At 43.4% G+C, this 20,610-nt stretch overlaps 1 protein-coding gene across 2 annotated transcripts in view; it reads left to right on the top strand.

The window, feature by feature from the left end:
- Window positions 1-18,133, top strand: part of ABRAXAS2 (abraxas 2, BRISC complex subunit) — a 40,447-nt gene extending 22,314 nt beyond the window's left edge. For both annotated transcript variants that reach the window (XM_027855912.1, XM_027855913.1), the window contains 4 exons: window positions 4,860-4,979; window positions 5,688-5,772; window positions 7,481-7,595; window positions 15,936-18,133. In XM_027855912.1, coding sequence (XP_027711713.1) covers window positions 4,860-4,979; window positions 5,688-5,772; window positions 7,481-7,595; window positions 15,936-16,396 — 781 coding nt within the window. In that variant the 3' untranslated portion in view covers window positions 16,397-18,133. The remainder of the gene's footprint in view (window positions 1-4,859; window positions 4,980-5,687; window positions 5,773-7,480; window positions 7,596-15,935) is intronic.
- The last annotated feature ends 2,477 nt before the right edge of the window (window positions 18,134-20,610 follow it).

The raw sequence follows: 20,610 nt of genomic DNA, 5'->3' as shown, positions 1-20,610 counted from the left end.
AGCATTGTTCTACTTGCTGTGGGGTTACAGAGGAAATACACTGATCTTACCCATAAGGAGTTTACAATTAATGTCTGCTTAGCTGACCGTGACTTACCTTTAATTCACTTGTGATCTCATTAGCCTAGGTACTCTTTCCAGCAATGCAGATTTCATCCCTTTCTAACTTTTTCCATCCTGTGCATCTCTTTTGTCCTCATGTGTATCTTCCACGTCAGGTACCCCAAGCAGGCTGGGAAGATATTTGTGTCTGTTGACGTAACGTGGCTACACTGGAAAATGTGGACTGTCTGTTGATTCTCCCTTGCTTCCATTATGGTGGCTGGCCCCCCTCCTTCTCTGGCCATACTTCTCTCTGATGGTCTGCTTTGGCTCAATTCTTCCTCGGTAATAGGATGCGGGACACTTGTGCCTACGGTGGCCTCTCTGCTGCTCTTGGGGTGACCCACAACTCTTAATTGTTGAATGACTGGTGTTCCTTTTCTCCTACCTATTCAGAATCACTGGAAAATACTCATGTTAAAAAGTTAGACCTTCATTTCAGGGTCATTTAAAACCCTGCACAATTTCCCAAAGTCAGTCCAGCCTTCTCAGGCCCTCCAATTCTGGGCCCATTTCATTGTTTATGAGGTAGTAGGTAGTGATATAAATATATAATCCACCTCTGTGGGTTACCTATCCAACTGTATATCATAGTTGGACAATAGACATTCTTCATCCACTTGGTTTTTCCCACGTGAATAGTTAGGCCATACTCTTTTGAATAATTAAAGGTCTCATTGTGGGGTTAGGGTTGGGGAGTCTTACACTGTGCTGGGGCTTTATGCATTCATATCAATGTTCTCAGCAAATAGGAGCGTCTGCAGGACCTATCTATTGGAAATATCGCTCTTTCATTTGGATTTTGCCCTGGTTATTCCCGCGTAACAGTGGTAAATATCTTTGGCAAGTATATGTTGCCTCAGTATTAATAAGTAGAGGGTCATTTAGTAATATCTGTTGTTACATCTTTCATAGAATCTTTTATGTTGGATTCGATGTCAAAGGACCTGGATTTGAATCCTGACTGCCACATTCTGTTTGTGTGATCTTAATGTCTGGTTCTCAGTTTCTTCGTCTGTAAAATGGGATTGACTGGGTGTCCGTTAAGGTCCCTTTCTGATCTGAACCTGTGACCCAATGATCCTGGGATGCTGACAGAAGCACAGGAGGCACCTTGTTGGTAGAGAGCCCTTGCGGCAAGCCTGGCTCCATTTAGGACTAGAAAAAACTTTGAAACGAGAATGGGCTGCCTAGAGAGAGATTGGGCAGGGACCACGTAACAGCCAGCCCCTCAAGCAGAGGTTGGACCGGATGGTGCTAGGCCCCAGCTGTCCCCGAGGTTCTGTGGTTGTGTCATGACGATATTTTGCTCTCCCAAGACACCTACTTTTTTACAGTCAGCAGATGGGAAGCCTAGTGGAATCTTGTATTCTCTTTACGTTTCGGACCAGTGTGGGACTGTAAAGATGTGGTCTGCTGTGGATTTGGGAAGGCACCTCTCCTCCTTCGCTCACAGCTCCACAGAGGACCCCTCTGTGCCAGTGTGGTGTTCTCCTGAGGATTTGGTAGAGAGGGGAATTTTAGGCCCATGTGTTGGCAGTGAGGGATAGTTTCTCGATTCCCCTTTTTTTGTCCATGATTTTTCCCAAGCCTTTGGTTCTTAGTGCCCTGGAAGTTTCTATTTCCACCACAGACCTCTGCGTCTTTATTGTCTTTAAGGCCATTTGTTGTTTCCCGTGAAGCACATAGGACTGTGATAGTAGAATCCCAAAGTGATGCTTCTACTGTCATCAGGAGGGAGATGAGTTTATTATAGGAATAGGGACTGATCTTTTCCACTTTTTGCGTCCATTTGTTGTCTTTCCACGTTCACCCTTAAATGTCCTTGATGAGATCCAGCTTTGTCAGATCTTTTGCCAAGATTTCTGCAAGTTTTATTTTTCCTCTTCTCCTTTGCACTCTCAGGAAACCATACTGTTCAAAATATCACACTGTAATATTAAATAAATGCATCTATGGTCTGAGCTGTTGTCTTTGGCTGATGTGATTTATGCTTGATCGTTTTATTTTGCAGTTTATTTACATCACCTTAGGAAACAATGATAGTCTGTGTAAGTGTCTTTTTTATCCATTTCCTATTTGGGAGTATCAGTAGCTCTTTAAAATGTATCAGGTTAGGGTCGCCTTATTTGTATTCTTTCATCTCATTTTGATTTTTCTAGCTTGGTAATGATTTTAGTCTTTGCTCCAACAATCAGCGTCCAGTGTATACAGGAAACTAGTTTGGAAATGACTCATTGATATTCAGTTATTTCCTGTTTGTTAATGTGTAGTCATGTTATTTTTTGTGCTGTTATTTGGTATTTACTGGGTCCAGTTTTATCCAGTTCTTTTCTTGAAGAAAACATTCTTGATCCTTAGGTGCAAGGCTCCTGTATTCTCTAAGCTTTTCGTCGCTCTCATTTCTTACTCCCGAACCATGTTCTCCAAAGTATTTTTTGCCATGCTACTCTATGCCCACCTTTGCTGTGAATTCACCAAGGATTAAAGTAAATGTTGATCTAATTTGAAGAATCTTTCTGAACTCTTCATAAAATTTCTTTGCCTCCTAATCTTCTGCCACAGATATTAGTTGATAAGTTGCCATTTTTTGTGGTGATCTTTCTGCTCATACTGATTTTGAATCCCAGGTGTCCAGTGAAATGCTGAGTCTAGTTTCCTTGCGGTAGACAGTAAATCAGATTTGTCCCCCCTCATTATTTCTGTGTCCAAGGAGAACCCATGGTCCATCCTTCCACTTAGCTGCAACTTGCATTAATCTTAAAAATATATATTGATTTTACTAGCTTCCTTTGTGACATGACAATCGCTTTCCAATTCTAACTACGTAATACCTTCCCTTAAAAACAGTTCAACAAAGCCATCTTATATAGTGATGGCAACGGACGGAGCATTTAATATTTGGAACTAATTTTTTTTTAATGAACTTATTTATTTTTATTCTGAACTTGAATACTGAATAAAATGGGCATTTCCGTGTATAAAGTAGAACAGAAAAAGAAGATTGTACATGCAACTGCAAATCTCTATTATGTATAACTTGCTTTTCTTTTTAAGTGCATAATAAATTCAACCTGTAGCTTTCAAAGCTTCTTGTTTGTTTGTGTTTCTTTCTGGCCTTCCTTCTCTTCTCTGTATTTTTAAAAAAGACCCCTTGGTGGCCCTCCCTCCCTGCTTTCCCTCCCTTCCTCCCTCCTTCCCTCCCTTTCTTCCCTTCTTCCCCCCTCTTTTTGTTGCCCTTTCCCTTTCTGCCCTTATTCTCCTACTCAGTCCTCCCCGCCTTCATCGGAAAGCTCTTGTAGCACATAGGCATCGTCAAGCCAGAGCTTCCCACATTGTCTCTGTGTATTCTTGTTCTTATGTTCCATGTTGAGTCCATCCCCTCTCTGTCAGGAGATGGGTGGCTGTGTGGCATGTATCACCATCAGCCTTCTGGAATCATGGCTACTGAATTAAAAGTTTCTTAAAGGAGAGGAAGTGTGTCAATCAGTCATCATCAGTCATCTGGAAGCATCATTCGTGTAGGTCCCTCTGTTTTCGTTAATGTTATCATCGTCGTTATTAGTATAGTTCTCCTGGTATTGCTTTCTTCATTTTGCATCAGTTTGCTCACATCTTTCCGTGTTCCTCTGCATTCTTCCCAATTCATCACATCTTATGATGTGATCATATTTTATCATATTTGTATGCCACAGTGTATTCAGCAATTCCTCAGTCAATGGGTGCATATGTTCTTTCCAGCTTTTTTGTTGCTACCAAAAATATTGCTACAAGGATTTTGGTGTTGATGGAACTTTTCTGTAGTTGACCTCCTTGGGCATAAACTCACTTATGAGATCACTAGGTCAAAGGGTCAAATTAATTCATCTCACTTAATTTCAAGTTTTTTTCTAGTTTGATTTGTAACAAGAATGTCAGGATGGATGAGAGTCAGTTCTTTGAGTAGCGTGTGTACTCATTGGTCAGTGGACAAGGAGCTTACGTTTAAAGGGCCAAGAACAAAACTAAGGTTTTACAGCAGATATTCTTGCCCCTACAGTCCATAAACTTGTATTTTGAATATTTTGAGAACTGTGTTTCAATATAATTGATTTCCTTTCTCATTCTCCGTATTTTATTTTATGCATTTAAAAACATGACTGTGAGAAGGGCTTTGTGACACAAAGTTCACCTGTGTTTTAGGTGGTCTCACAACAGTATAATTTGTGTACCGTTTGCCTTCTTTTCTAGCACTCTGCCACTGTTATTGCCAGAAATTCAGGGGGGCTACTCAGAATTCAGGTTGTTTTGCATTTTTCTTTGTTTCATGAATTGTTACGAAGAACAGAATCCCATTACCACAGGGCCAGCTTCTTGCTGAGGATCCTGTCTTGGCTCAGAAAGGCCAGTCATTGGAAGGCAGGCGTCGTGTGTTGTGGAGATCAAACTTTGGAGACTTTGCAGCGTGGTGGAACTTCCCTGAACTTAACCTTCCACTGGCATGGCCTTGGAGAGCCCAGGGTCCGGCCACGAGGAGTCACTTGAGTAGGATTTTTTAGAAGATTGCTCTAAGTCTTAGAGTCTGAGAGAAGGAAAAACTGACTTAGAAGTATGAGGCTAATTGGATTGTCTGAAGAGATGGAGGAGTAAGCCCTTCTCTTATTTCTCCCTTTGAGGTCTCTCATGTAGCCCAAGAACAAAACTCAGGTTTGCAGAAACTCAAGGCCAGAGAAAAAGCCAAGCCTTTCATAAGTCACCTTTCTGAAATTTTCCTGCAGGTATAATCAAAGGGTGTCGCTCACTATCCCCAACCTGGGCAACACCAGCCAGCAGGAATACAAAGTTTCTTCAGTGCCAAACACTTCTCAGAGCTATGCCAAAGTTATTAAGGAGCACGGGTAAGTCAGAGCCTGAGGGACGGCTTTATCTCACGGCTATCTCTCATTGATTGAGAAATTGGACATAAAATTGGTTTTCATTACCATGTAGGAACACTTTTTCTTATTCACCAGCAATTAAGGCAGTTCTGTGGCCCACCATGATTTATACAATTTTATTTCTTCTTCTTCTTCTTTTTTTTTTTTTTTTGGTGAGGCATTCAGGGTTAAGTGACTTGCCCAGAGTCACACAGCTAGTAAGTGTCAAGTGTCTGAGGCCAGATTTGAACTCAGGTCTTCCTGAATCCAGGGCCGGTGCTCTATCCACTACACCATCTAACTGCCCTGATTTATACAGTTTTAACGATCTCATATTGAAATTATAGCATATTGTTGCCAACATTTGAATCATTTACAAGACTATTTGAAAATTCTACAAAGCATATGGATAGAATGAACAGTTTTTTAAGGACCATAAAATAGAATGTTCTTTAAAACAAATGGAAGAGTTTTCTTTTCATTTTCTTACCCTAAAGTTGGTCATTTCACCTTCCCCGCATTTTACCAGCGGATTCAGTATCTCTGCTGTTTTGCCTGGATAGTCACCTTAGGGTCCCCGCATTTGGCAGTGCAGTATGGGAGGACAAGATTGTCCTATTGGAGAAGTTAAAGAGATCGTTAGCATGGCAGCTTTCTAACTAATGGTTTTTTTCTTTGCCTCTCTTCTAGTACTGACTTTTTCGATAAGGATGGAGTGATGAAGGACATCAGGGCAATTTATCAGGTGTATAATGCACTTCAGGAAAAAGTCCAGGTAACTCATAACTGTTTTAAAATGAGCTCACTTTGGTGGCTGATTTCAGTTCAGCTTGAATTTTAAATAACCCATTGCTGTAGAAGAATGCTCTTTGATTTTGTACTCCAGAGGACCGAGAGAAAGTAGGATTAACAATGGTTTTTGAAAATACCAACAATGAATGTTAACCTCTAACTTAATGCATGCTTCATGTGAGAGAGTAAACAAGCAAATGCAACCCCCCCAACCAAATTAAATTTATCCTATGCCAATTTGACATGCTTACTGTATGAATTGACATTTCAAGGTTAAAAATCTTCCTTTTCCATTCCCAAGTGATCTTTACTTACCTGAGAGGTGTATTTATGGCCTCACTTTCCTAATCTGTAAACTGAAGAGACTGACCCTGGGTCCTTTCCAGTTCTAAATCTGTGACCCTGGAAGCCTACTCTTCTTCATCTGGAACCATACCTGGGAGAAGCATTGAGGCCTCGCTAATTGTGCTTTGAGGAGGACAGTACTGGAGACTGGGGCGGAGATGAAGTCTGCTCAGCAACCACATTTGAGATAGGAGCTGGGAAATCGCTGCTTCCTCTTAGCTCCTCAGCAGCCACCAGTAAATGAGCTCCTCATGCAATGAGGATGTAAAAGGCTGTATTCAGAGTTTGTTTGTAAGTTGGTTGTCAGGGATTTAAACTGTCCTTTGCCATGGATAGATATGAATGGTGGTGATGTTCTTCAGCAAGTCGACAAAAGTTTATTGAACTCATACTATGTGTAGCCAACGTTATGGGTCACTATGAAAAGAACCAAAAGGAGGTTCTAGACTAGCAGTAGATCCTGGAGAGAAGATGGGCAGAAAGACATGGAGAGGAGTTCAGGAGGCCAAGAAGGCCCCACTTAGGGACTACTGACCCACCTCTGGTGTTCCTGCCCTCCCTAGAGCTTGGAGCCTTGCGTGGTTCCTTTTCCCTTCCCCTTATCAGCCCCTGGGGACGGGCTGAGGTCATAGCTGTATCCTAGGGCCATTCTCTCTCTGTAGGAGGAAGGCATCATGAAGCCAACAGCACTTTGTCCCAAGTCCACAGTGAAATGTGCATCCCTTTCTGCCCTTCATTTGAGATTACCCTTTGCCCTTCTCACAAAGCAAACACAAAAAAGGCTGTGAAGTAGGATGCTAGGAAAGGGGGTCTGGTCACTCAGGAAATGTAATCATTTAATGCTGAATTTTTTTAATGGGTGGAGTTGTAGAGAGCCTGATCTCAAATTGTTCTTTATCTGGTTTGATGTCAACTCTAAAACTTTACATTTTTCAATGCAGTATAGACTTTCCACAAATATTGACTAATTTGTTTTGATCATTTTGGAATGTTAAGTGAAATTTGAAACGATTTAGTTCTTAATTTTAGAGGTTTTAATGTGTAACACTTTGTAGGCTAACCTTAAGTTCCCCATGATAGTTGTTATTTCTTATTCGTTGTGTAAGGGAAAAGATGATCCAAATGATTGATGAGGTGAACAAGAGTCAGTCTGCTCGTTATTTACTTGAAGAGAATCGAGGAAGTGTTGCTGCTTTGGCGATTTGACAGTTGGCCTGCTTGGCACGGCTGTCCCTGGGTCTGGTGTCCAGTGTCAGCTTCCCATGTGCTCCCCTTTGTGAGGGAGGCCGTTCTGGGGAGTCCTGCGAGGCCTGAGGCTTGATTGTTCCTGTTTTACTTCTTCCCAGGCCGTGTGCGTAGACGTAGAGAAGAGCGAGCGCATGGTCGAGTCTTTTCAGGCAGAGGTGAACAAATTAAAAAGACAAATCACTCACAGGAAGAATGAAAAGGAGCAAGAAATAAGTAAGTTGTTTGTTTTTTTTGTTTTGTTTTGTTTTTTGTTTTTTGTTTTTTTAAATTAACTTGGGCCTGTCAGGAAAGTGTTTTATGGCCCATCCATTTTAAAGCTACGTTGTATGGGAAGGAGTATGGGGCGAACCCACTTCATGATCTGAGGAGGGATGGGCATGTCCTTTTCCTTCCTCAGAGTGTTTATTTTGAATCTTTTTGATGAGGGGAAAAAAAGCAAATGAAAGCAAAATATCAACACAGAGTGGTTGGCATAGGTTTGAGTTCTATAGGGCACAGGATGTGGTCACCCAAGATGGGCTTTGGATTTCATTCATAGTCTTCAAGGAGCATCTGCGTGTTCAAGGCCCTGTGGAGGGAGGATACTCAGAAGACAGCACAGTCCTCACCATCATCAGAGACACAAGTGTGAGAGAAAGTTGGTTGTGAAAGTGGGATGAGTGAGGAGAGGCCCAGAGGGTTGTGGGAAAGGGATCTGATGGTCAAGCAGACCGAGGATGTGAGCTCCTTCATCTGGGGCCCAAGCTATTTCTTCATCCAAGTCCCCTGCCCCCAGCCTCAATCTATCTGAATTGTTTAGATTTGGAACAGGAGGTAGGATCCTTGGAAAACACTTGAAATGAATTGTTAGTTGAAGACTTGACTGTCCCTGGCCTCCCAGTTTCTCACTGTCCTCAGCACCCAAGACCCGTATGTGCACTCCACTTCAGCCATCCCCAAGAAAGGTCAGATTCTTGATCTCGTGATCACTCATCACCACCGTCGTTTGGAACTATCTCATTCACTCTTTGGTCACCATCCCCTGCCCTTTCTCTTCTCCTCCTCCTTCCTCCTTTGATGTAACTTAAATTACTAATTCACCTTTGTGGCAGCCTGTTCTCCCAGTCTGTCGCCCTCCCTGCCCCACCCTGCCTTTCCTTCCTTCACAGTTGGACTGTACGTTGTCCTGTAGCCTCACCCCCCTACAGACCCTGGCGCACCCCTGCCAGCCTGCTTCTCAGCTTGGCACACTGCTGGTGGAAGTCGCTGGACCACACGGACTGGGTCTCCTGCAGATTCATGCTGTTTCACGGCGACTCCCTCCCTCAGTGTCTGCTCTCAGCCTTCTTTTTTAAAATCAGTTTTTATTGGTGTCTTCTCTCTTTTTCATCCTCATTGTTTTCCCTAGTCTAGTCTTCCTCCTCCTCCCACTTCGGGAGAATCATTCCATGTGACCGAAAAGAAGAAGAAGAGGAAAAAACACGTGCCACCTCTCCGCACCCTGGGAAAGTCCGACAGCACGTGCAGCAGGCAGCACGAGCAGGCCTCCCCGTACTCGGAAACAGGGTGGGGGTGGGCTGGGTCTCTTCTCCGTCCTCGTCCAAGGCCTCCTGGCTCTTTGTAGTTTCATTCCATTCACTTTTTATGTTCTTATTGTCATTGGGTATATTGCCACTGACTCTGGTCTGCATCCATTCACATCAGTCTTTCCAGGCTTTTACGCAAGCTTTCTTTTTTAAAACCTTCAGTGTTACCGCAACCTCTTGTCCTCCCTGGTATATCCTCATTGCTTATTTTACTGAAAATGTTGAACTTTGTTGTGCAAGCCCTCATTTCCTTTGATTTGAGCTCTCTACCTTTCAACTTCTCCTTTCTTTGTTTACTACAGTCCTGGCCCTGCTTCTTGGGAAGGCAAACCACTTCTTGGACCTTCTCTCCCATATCCTCCCATCTCCTCTGGGAGCTTGTCTCTTCTAGCGTTCTGCCCCCCCCCACCCCCCACTTTAATCTCTCCCTAACTGTTGGCTGCTTTCCCACCTCCTACAAACATACTCAGATGTGTCTCATCCTTAGAAAACCTTCACTTGACCCCCTCAGCCTCCTGTATTATTGTCATGTCTCTCTCTTCCTTTTCACTGCCAGATTCCTAGAAAGAATCATCCTCACGGGCTATCTTTTCTTCTTCAACCTCCCGCCCCGCCACTTCTTAACCCCTTGCAGTCTAACTTCCAGCTCTGCCCCTCTAATAAAACCACCTTTCCCAAGGTGATCAGTGGTTTCTTATAGATCTGATGGCCTTTCCTTATTTCCCAGCCTCCTTGGAGAATAAGCATATTTTGACAAATGCTTTCCCTTTCTTTGGCTTTCATGACACTGCTCTGTCCTGGTTCTATGCCTACCTGTCTGACTGCTCCTCCTCAGTTTCCTTTGGTCTCGTCATCCTTCTTCCAACCCCTTAAGTGTGGATGCCCCCCACCTCTACCCTGTGCTCTGTCCTAGGCCCTCTTTCCTCTGGAAATTCTTTTCCCTGGTGATCTTATCTGTTCTTGTGGGGTCAAGTATCATTTCTATGCAGATGACTTCTAAATCTGTGAAACCAGCCATACTTTTAACTGCCTCTTCAGTTGTCTACATGACTATCCAGTCAGCATTTAAAACTCATGTCAAGAAGGGAGTGCTGTGTTTCCCCCAAAGCCTGCCCTCCCTCCAGACTCCCTGTCTCTGGCAGGAGAGCTGAGGTGGGGACTGCTGCTCAGGGTCCTCATCTCGGCGTCATCTTTAACCTTTCCCTTTCCCTTACATCCCACGGCTGATCACTTGCCGGATCCATCTGTTCCCAAGTCCCTGTTTGGAATGACATTGCCCAAGTATAGGTTCTCATCTCAGAATGCTACGAGAGTTTGCCATGGAATTTTCCCACCTCTTGAACTTGTAAGGAGACCAACTTGTATTTCACCTAGTACTTGGCACTTCTGTGCACTCATTGTGTATTAACATTTTTTATGTTTATTCCATCTCCTCCTGTTAGATTTGAAGTTCCCTGAAGGCAGGAGCCATATCTAATCAAGTTTTGTGTTTACCCCAGTGCCTCGGACAATGCTGGTCATACGATGAGTGTGGAATAAATAGAGAATGAAATTTCCAAGAAGCTCAAAAAGGCAGCTCAGTTCAGATAATTTATTTGGGTTAAGTGGAAACAGGTACTGGGAGATAGAAAGAGAGATGGATGGCAGGTATCCTGCCGGGTTCTGGGCATACAAAGATGAAAAGTGACGCAGCCCCTTCCCCGAAAGAACTTCCATTCTGCTAAGGGGAATATGGGGTTTGAAACCGTAAGTGCTATTGGGTGTAAATGATGTAAAACTTTGGGTAAATGGATAAATTTTAATTTTCATTAAGTTGATGTTGGCAGCTTTATTGTCACGGTCATTAGGAATAAGCAAAGTTGGTAAAAATTTGGAAAAATGAAAGGAAAATTGAATAATGCTCTGAACTTAACATGGACCTTTTGGAGTCTTAATGAGAAAGAATTAGATCAGAGCTGTGATGGGAGTTGTGATTCGTTTTTTTAGGTGACATGACATATATTGATGTAATACTGGTGGGGTTAGTTTAAATTCTTTGCAATCAAAGCTCTCAGTTACTGATTTTGCCAGAAATAAATGGGAACATAACATTTCAGATGACAAAGACTATGCCATTCATCTTTTAATCCCAATATACCACATCTTAACTTCAATAGCGTGCAGTCAGTGTCTCTCAGTAGCAGATTTATCCTTCCAAACCCCTTTATTAGGAAGAAGGAGGAAAACTGAATTAGTTAAACGTACATTAAAAAAAGCTAGAAAAGGAGTAAACCACCTAACACAAGTGGAAGGACAGCAGGGATGATTTTTAACACAATCGAAAACAAAAGGACGATTGAAATGTTTAAACTAAGAGTTGGTCAGATTGTTTGGGTCTTCACGAGAGACCCAATGATATCGATAAATAATTAGCAAATTAGTCGACAATTAGTCAAAAAAAGGACAACTCAGATTTTCACAATTAGAAATGGGCAAGAAGAAATCACAGGAATGCAAAAAAAATTAGAGAAAGGATCAGAGATGACTGCTTCTAGTCACTCTTTTTCTTTTTAATTAATTTATTTTTAGTTTTCAACATTCACCCCCGTAAGCTTTTGAGTTCCCAATTTTCTCCGCCCTCCTCCCTTCCTGCCTCCCCAAAATGGCATGCAATCTGATATAGGCTATACGTGTACATTCCTGTTAAACATATTTTCACACTAGTCATGCCATAAAAAAGAATTAGAACCAATAGGAGGAACCGCAAGAAAGAAGAAACAAAACAAAACAGAAAAAAAAAAAGCAAATAGTATGCTTTGATCTGCATTCAAACTCCGTAGTACTTTCTCTGGATGTGGATAGCTTTTGCCATCATGAGACTTTTGGAGATGTCTTAGATCCTTGCATTGCTGAGAAGAGCTAAGTCTGTCAAAGTCAGTCATCGCACATTGTGGCTGTTACTATGTGGCTGTTACGTTCTCCTGGTTCTGCTCATTTCACTCAGCATCAGACCATACAAGTCTTTCTAGGTTTTTCTGAAGTCTGCCTGCTCATCATTTCCTATAGCACAATAGTATTCCATTACATTCGTATACTACAACTTGTTCAGCCATTCGCCAATTGATGGGCATCCCCTCAAATTCGAATTCCTGGCTCCCACAGAAAGAGCTGCTGTAAATATTTCTGTACATGTGGGTCTTTTTCCCATTTGTATGATCTCTTTGGGATACAGCCCTAGAAGTGCTATTGCTGGGTCAAAGGGTGTGCATATTTTTATAACCCTTTGGGCATAGTTCCAAATTGCTCTCCAGAATGGTTGGATCAGTGTACAGCTCCACCAATAATGCATTAGTGTTCCCATTTTCCCACATCTTTTCCATATTTATCATTGTCCAGTTTTGTCATGTTAGCCAATCTGATGGGTGTGGTGTGGTACCTCAGAGTCATTTTGATTTGTATTTCTCTTATCAATAGTGATTTAGAGCATTTTTTCATATGACTATAGATAGCTTTAATTTCTTCACCTAAAAACGGCCTGTTCATATCCTTTGACCATTTATCAATTGAGGAATGACTTGTATTCTTTTTTTTTTTTTTTTTTTTTTTTTTTTTGCTAGGCAGTGGGGTTAAGTGACTTGCCCAGGGTCACACAGCTAGTAAGTATTATGTGTCTGAGGCCGGATTTGAACTCACATCCTCCTGAATCCAGAGCCGGTGTTCTATCCACTGCACCCCCTAGTTGCCCCTGGAATGACTTGTATTTTTATAAATTTGACTTAGTTCTCTATATATTTTAGAAATGAGGCACTTATCAGAGACACTAGTTGTAAAAATTCTTTCCCAGTCTGCTTCCTTCCTAATCTTGGATACATTGGCTTTGTTTGTGTAAAAACTTTTCAACTTAATGTAATCAAAATTATCCATTTTGCATTTCATGATGTTTTCTAACTCTTGTTTGGTCATAAATTCTTCTGTTCACTCTTTTCTTATAAATATGTGCTAGAAAATAGAATGCGTCGCCACATCATCATCATCATCATCATCATCATGTATGATGATCATCACCATTACATAGCACCTACTATGTGCCAGGCACTGTATGCTAAGCATTTTACAAATATTATCGCATTTGATCCTCACAACAAACCTAAGGGGTGCTTTTCTTAGCTTGTTTACATATAAGGACTCTGAGGCAAACAGAGATTGTGACTCGCCTTGGGCCACACAGCTATTAAGTGTCTGAGGCCAGATATGAACTTGGGTCTTTCTGACTTGGTGCTCTGTCCATTACATCACTGAATATCACATAAGTGACATAATGGATTATCACAGGGAGCCATGGCTATCCCGAATAGACCAGTCTCAGAGGGAAAAGTTGGGCAAGCCACTAAGGATCTGCCCTGTAAAAGTCACAAATGATTTTTTTCTAACTTAAGAAATCCCTATATTATAGAAGTTGTTCATGAACAGAGAAAGTATGGTATGCTACCCAACTATTTTTATGGAAAATACAATTTTTAATATCAAAATATGGGGAAAATGCTGAGAGAAAATTATGGACCATTTTTATTGAGTAATATAAAAGTTATGATCTCAATAGATGCATGAAAGGCCTTCAGTAAAATACAAAATCTATTTATGATGAAAAACATGAAGAGGCCCCCAGAATATCAAACTATTGACAAATCACACACACACAGCCAAATAAGTGGGTTTTTTTGGTTTGTTTTTGTTTTTCTTTTTGGCTAGGCATTGGGGTTAAATGACTTGCCCAGGGTCACACAGCTACTAAGTGGTATGTGTCTGAGGCCGGATTTGAACTCAGGTCCTCCTGAATCCAGGGCAGGTGTTCTGTCCACAGCGCCACCTAGCTGCCCCGAAATACGTTTTTTAATAGAATGCAAGGATAGTTCGATATTAGGAAAAGAGTTGATGTGACAAATTATATTGACAAGACAGATCATAAAAATTATAACAAAAATAGTTGCAGAAAGGGCCTTTGATAAAAACTTAGCATTTCTTTATAATCAAAACTATGAAAAAGTAAAGGAATTTTTCCTGAAAGATAAAAAGCATCTATTTGAAACCAAGAGCCAACATCACACATGGTAGGGAAGCATTTGAAACATTCCCATTTAAGCCTGTTGATGGTGCACATTTCTCTGCATCCTTCTGTTAAGGCCGTGGAGGGAAGCTCACCTTCCCCGTCCCCTTCATTGCCCAGAATTAGCCTCCCTAGAGAGAGGAACTTGGGCAGCCTCTGTCTGGCAGGCATCTAAGAAGGGGCTTGAACTCGGGCCTTCCTGACTCCAGGTACATTACACCACACTGTCTTTTGTCATTTTTAGTCAGTGTGGTTTTAGAAATGCTAGATGTGCTAATAAGGTATGAAGAAATTAATAAACGAAGCACTGATAATGAAGAGACGATGAGGTTTCCAATTATAGATGACAGAGTTGAATATCTCAGAAATCCAAACTATTGACTTTAGTAGGTAACTTTAGTAAGATAGTGGATTAACCACTCCCCAAATCAACCACATTTTAAACACAGTTCGGTACGCTAGGATTCTGTTACTTTGTGGGTGTGAAAACTGTCCCATCCCTGTACGGCCTTACCCCACTCCGGCCCACCTCAGATGGGAGGCCTTTGGAAGTCAAGCACATGGGAGAAGGGCTGGTCCTGGGCGCAGAGCTGGGAGCCACCAGGGAAAGCTGTCAAGAGGCCACTTTGGGCCCAGAGGCAGGGAGCGTTCTGTTGTTGAAAGCTGCCTGGGGACTGTTGGGTGAGGGTGGGGGCTATAGAAGTGTTGGTTGTTCGGATTATGCCTGACTCATAGACCTGGGGGTCTTCTCCTACTGGAGAATTAGTGATCTGATTCTCTCTTTAATGTGCTCTGTCCTTCCCCCTGGTTAGAGTGCACACTTCTGTTGGGCAGTGACTGTGTCCTACACAGTTTTGCATACCCTAGTGTCATTAACAAACCAAGTCCACAAGTGTTGATTAAGGACCTGCCATGTACCCAGCCCTGTGCTTGGCACGGAGGCTACAGAAAAGGGCAAAGAACAGTCCCTGCTCTCCCGGAGGAATAACCTGCGAGTAGTACGTAGCTAGGATGAGTTGGAGGCGTCAGCTGAGAAGAAGCAGTAGCCGGAAGGGGGCAGGGAAAGGCCTCTTGGAGAAGGGGAGGCCAGGAGGCAGCCAGCTTCCAGAGAAGGCCTGCAGTCTGCAGATGGCATGTCTTGTTTGAAGAACAGCCGTGGAGCTGGCATCCATGCATCCCAGAGTATTTGGGGAGGAGGGTGCCAGCTTGTGAAATGGCTTTGAGTGTCAGAGAATTTTGTGTTTGATCTAGGGTCCTTGGAGGACCCCTGGAGTTTATTGACTGGGACCAGTTGGGGTGGGAGGGTTGGACCTGAACTTTAGGAGAATGAAATTTGGCAGCCAGGTAGAGGATTGTGAGTCCAGACTGAGGTGATGAGAGCCTACCCTGGGGTGATTGCTCTGTCAAGGAAGAGGGGGACATAGAGAACAGGTGCTGGGAGTGAGAAAGAGGTGCTGAAGATGACACCGAGGGCCTGGGAGGGTGGCATTGCCTTGAGGAAGATAATTGAGTTTTGAACATGTTGAAGGTGAGATGTTGGCAGAAAGGTCAGAACTAGACAGATCTGAGAGTCTTCTGCACACAGAGAGAGCAGAATCCATGGGAGCTGATGAGATGACCAAGTAAAATAGGAAATAGGGAGAAACAAGAGGGCCCATCACTGCCTTGTCTATACAAGACGCATAAGTATCTGATTAATGTATGAAATGGTCAATGTAACGGCTTTTCTACTTGAGTCTGAAATTACGCGAAAGAAGTTCAAATTCAGCGTGAATTACTAGTTAGCAAAGAACACTGCTAGTTAATTAATAACATTTACCACAGCTGGTCTGTTGGGCTTCTTAATGCATGGGGTGAAAAACAGGATAAACCATAGGATGTTAACACTCCTCTGTTTCCACCTAGGATTGCAGCAGGCCCTGTTAAACAGGCAGTTGTCTGCGGAAAGTTCGGAGCCAGTGTTCAGTGCTCGGCTGCCATATTCTGGGTTTGAGGTGGAAGGCAGTGCCCTTGGAGATGCCGAGCCCTCTGACCCACCCCCTCCTTATTCAGACTTTAACCCAGCCTGTCAAGAGAGTACTTTGGGCCATTCTCTCCTGGAGAGTAGCGTCTTTATGCCTCGACCTCAGGCCGTGGGCTCCTCCGCTTTTGTTTCCACAAATGCAGGATTGAAGTATTCTGGCAACGGCGCAGCCCTGCCTCTGCCCCTGCCCCACAGAGCAGTGGGAGACAGTGTGGATGACTCAGAAGACAGTGATTGTGGTCCCGCGGGGCCCTCTCCTAGTGAGTGCTCACACGCTCGGGGTTCCCGGCCGACGACACATCCCGACGGAGACTCCAGGAGCGCTCAGACCTCTCAGATATGAGGGCCCGCCACAGACTCTCAGCGTAGCGCTGCTTTTCTTGACTGTTGTCGAAAGTCTTTTGGGGGTCTTAATTTCCGAGGAAAAAACCTGCTTTGCAGAAATGGAGACGCCTGGAGGAGGCTTCTTGTGCACAGAAGGCACGCAGAGACTTGCCCTATGCGGCTTTACCCGCCTCATGATGCAGTTTGCAAGCTTCATAACGGAATCGTTAGGATAATCAAGTTGTACTAATACTGATGAAATCCATGGATGTCTTGGTCAATTAGGCAAAGTGAAATTTATAGAAACCTTTTAGTTTTGGTCGCCGTATTTTCATTAAAATAAATTGGGAATTGGAGACTGAGCACAATTAGTCTATAAATGTCCTGTAAAAATCAAAAACTTACCTCTTGCACTATCATGCCTTGAAATTTAGTTTTTGAAAGGGAAGCAGGTTCAGCAGTGGCCTTCAAAGAAACTTTCTACGATGAGCCAAATTATTCTTTGCCAGAAAAGAAATTTTGATAATTCTAAGAAGCCTGATTGGAACACATCGGATGTACCTTCTCCAAGCTGCATGCCCTTTTGAGATCGGAAGGGAAGGGTTCTGTTTCAACTTTTTTACTAGCCGGATGTGTGTATCACTTAAAATGGTTGCCTTTTTACATAGGAATACTAATTCCCAGTAAACAATCACCCACGGAAGTAGGTCCCAGAGTTCTTGGTGTGCGAGGACAAGATTGAGGTCGGTGGGCTCCAGTGGCGATGCCACTGCCTGAAGATGGAGGGCACACAGAGTACAAGGAAAGAGCCTTGGGAATATTACCTAGGTTTTATAACAAAAGATTCCAAATGTGATTTTTTTTTTCCAGAGATTATGTATAAAGGAGGTAATTGATTTATGCCTTCGGATGAAATTATTAATGTAGTTTTATGGAAGGCCTATGGGGAATGGCCTATAATGGAAACAAATCCGTTTCATTATCTTGGTGATTAAAGATTTGTTTTACATTTGAAGAATAGTATTTATAAGGGAAAAAAGTTGCCATTTTGGAGACAAAGTGGTGTGGGTGTGTGTGCGTGCGGCTGTGTGTGCGTGTGTGTGTGTGTGTGTGCGCGTGCATATAGATTTTTATATTGGGATGCACTTAGGCTGTTATTTAATTACTGCTTATCTTCTCATTTTGCCCAAAAGATGTGAAATGGGGCCCCTGAAGGCCCAGGGGCTTTTTGGTTCTGAGCTTGCAAATAACAAAACCTGCCATTAACCGTGAGGTGAGCACCTGTGTCGGATGCTTTGAAACATAACTGCCTTTCCTTTGACCTCCACAAAAGTGACAGAAGCAAAGATGTCCCTAGAGAGACTGTTGAAAGAGGAGGCTCCTCACCGGTCAGCTGGCCCTGCTGGCCCCCGCTCCTGGGCTGGTCAGACGGCGTGGCCCAAAGAGGGACGTGCACCAGCTCAGGCTTTGCATGGCCCCTCTCCATTTGTCGAGATCGCATTCTTTGTTCGCCTTAACACGACTGCAGTTTAGCTTGGGATATTGTAGGCCATTTTCAGACAGACTTGTTTGGTTTCCCTGTCTGCTCTCCACAGACAGCTCTGGGCTGGTAGATGGGAGGAGACATGCTGCCACCCTCCCCTCAGGTCAGTTTTCTTCACCATAGGAAAATATTTTTATTTTGATGCCGCACAACAGTCTGCAATGTATGCCTGACAAAGCCGTGAATGTGACAATAAAAGCCTATTTAATCCTGTTCCTCTGGTCTCACTCTCTCTCCTCAGCATCCAACCAGGCCTCTCTCCCCTGTCAGCTCCCTCGCTTTGCTGGCCTCTTGTTCCAGCCACCAAAGGGAGGCCTAGGAGGAGCCTTCCACTGCTCTGGACAGGTACGTGCTGGTCTGCAGGATGCAGAGGGAACTTAGTGTCACAGAAATGTGGGACTTACCTTGCAAAAGGAGAGCACAGAGGAACTCGTCTTGTTTAAAGCGACTCTGCAGCCATGAATTTGTAAGGCCTTGGAGGTTTTTGTCCTAGAATAGGAAAACTCCTTTACACATCAGGGACGGAACACACACTGTAGGGCCAGGCTTGGTATCCCAGGCCTGCCGCTTAACTCTCTGTGTGATGTTAAGGCAGTCATTTCTCTGTGGGCCTCCATTTCTTCATCTGTAGACCGTGGAGTTGGGAGGGAACTCTTCAGTGTTGTGGGATTTATTGCATTTAGCTCAATGTCATCTAGAAGACCTTGCTGTCCACAGAGAATTTCTCTTCCATTTGGATTCCACACTGGACATGTTCTACCACCATAGCAAACGCTTTTGGCAAGTGTATGTCCTGATTTGGCCAAATTAGAAGCCCACAGACAAGTACTAGGCAAATGTGCTGTCCAGAAGTGGAAATATTTATTGTTTAACTTTGTAGTTGTAACAAACAGATTGGAGAGAGTGTGGGCGCTGAACAAAACTGTTGGTGTATTGGGCGCTTTGGTGATGCCAAAGTAAGGGAGAATATTCCCTACAGCTCCCTCTGGCTCCAAACTAGCCAGATTCATGCCAAGTCCAAGGCACTTTGGACGGTGGGTACAAGATCTTCTCGGCCCGATGGATATCAGCTGGTCCAGTCCAGTTTCTGCCTTTGTGTGACAGATATTGCAATCTGCATCAATCATAGTCATTCAGATTTCATCGAATAGGTCATCTTTTTTGAATATACTTGAACCTTGACATGCCCCCTTCTTCTGACCACGAATTAAGGTAATTCATTATTCAATGCGCAGTTAGTGACGCCTGCTGGGCATTAAGCTAGGCATTGGGGACACAGAGACAAAAACAAGCTAAGGCTTGCTGGCCAGCCTCACAAAGCTTTCCACTGAGGAAAAGATTCTGAAAGTATTTTTGAGTTTGCTTCTGTATTCCACATCTCTTTAATTCCTCTAGTCTTTGGGCCCATGCAAATAACTATTGGTGGCAGCAGTAGGGAGTTTTAATCATATCACCCTTCTCATTCTTCACTTCGTTTCCAGACAAAAACCTCTTTTGTTTAAAGTTTCCTGGACGTTTTTTGTAAATCTGGAAACAATTCAACTTTAAGTTTTTAGCAGTCACTTAAAACTTGCTTTCAGAGAAGTAAGGACGTTCAAAACGTAAAACAGTCATTGACAGCATTTGTCCAAGGTCTGAGTGGGGAGCCTTTCCAGGTTACTGTGAGATATGTTCAGTCCTGTGGTTCTGGAGTCAAAGGAGAGAAGGCTGACTCATTTTTACATAGGCTTTTTTCCAAAGTCCACTTTTTCCTTGGCCATCAGTTTCCAAATATCAGACTTTTCCTGCCCGTGGAAGGATTAGCATTGTGACGAGGCTGTTTGATTACTACCTCAGTATTTCTTTCCTTTTGTGAGGCTCTTGGTTTGGGTGCTGTCCTCACTAGCACAGGTGGCAGCCCAGCTTTGCCCTCTTGTCCCATGTGACTCATTCCTATTTTCTTATGAATCTTGCAGGAGGACCCTGCCCCAGTGTTCAGGACTCCTTCTCAGCATCCAGGTAGTCCATCTGCTATCCCACCTCCTTTTCCCATCATGCATTTCCATGATGATATCTCTTTGCTTCCTGAATTCAGAGTATTTTGGGGCATGGGCTATAGTCTGCTTTACACCCATCATGTATCTCTGTAGTCCCTTTGCATCACCCACAATTTTAGTTCTTTGGAGACAAAGATACACACATAGAGGAGGTCTGGTTTTGTCAGTTTGGAGAATTCCCTCCATCAGCCCAAGCTACCACAGTGTGATAGGAAGTGAATGTCTGGGGCACGACTCAAGCCCCTCTGTCCTCCTGACTCCCAGTCCAGCATTCTGTCCATTGTGCCGTGCCAAGCTACCCCATTGCTGCAACGTGCAGCTTTCAAAAAAGACGAGTTTCTGTTGTCAGGGAGTGCTGGAGACACCAGAAGAACACACATAGTTACGTATTTATGATGCTCGAGCGTGAGGCTTCTGAGTGGCATCTTGCACAAATTGGTTCTGAGCTTTATAAATGACCAAACCCTGTAGTCCCCATTGCATTCACATTGCTGAGGATCAAAACACACGTTGGCTTGGCCTGGGGTGTCTTGCAGAGCTCTCTCTGGAATTTCTCTGCCTCTTCAAACTCTGCAGCAGATTTTGGCACATAAACCACCAGGCTTCTTGGTAGGGTTTTTGTTGCTGGTCCAGTAGAAACTGAAACCCCAGCAG

This window comes from Vombatus ursinus, unplaced genomic scaffold, assembly GCF_900497805.2.
Source record: "Vombatus ursinus unplaced genomic scaffold, bare-nosed wombat genome assembly UNPS02011353.1, whole genome shotgun sequence".
NCBI lineage: Eukaryota > Metazoa > Chordata > Mammalia > Diprotodontia > Vombatidae > Vombatus > Vombatus ursinus.
Note: the sequence above shows the minus strand (reverse complement) of the source record. Positions and strands in the feature narration are given on the sequence as shown.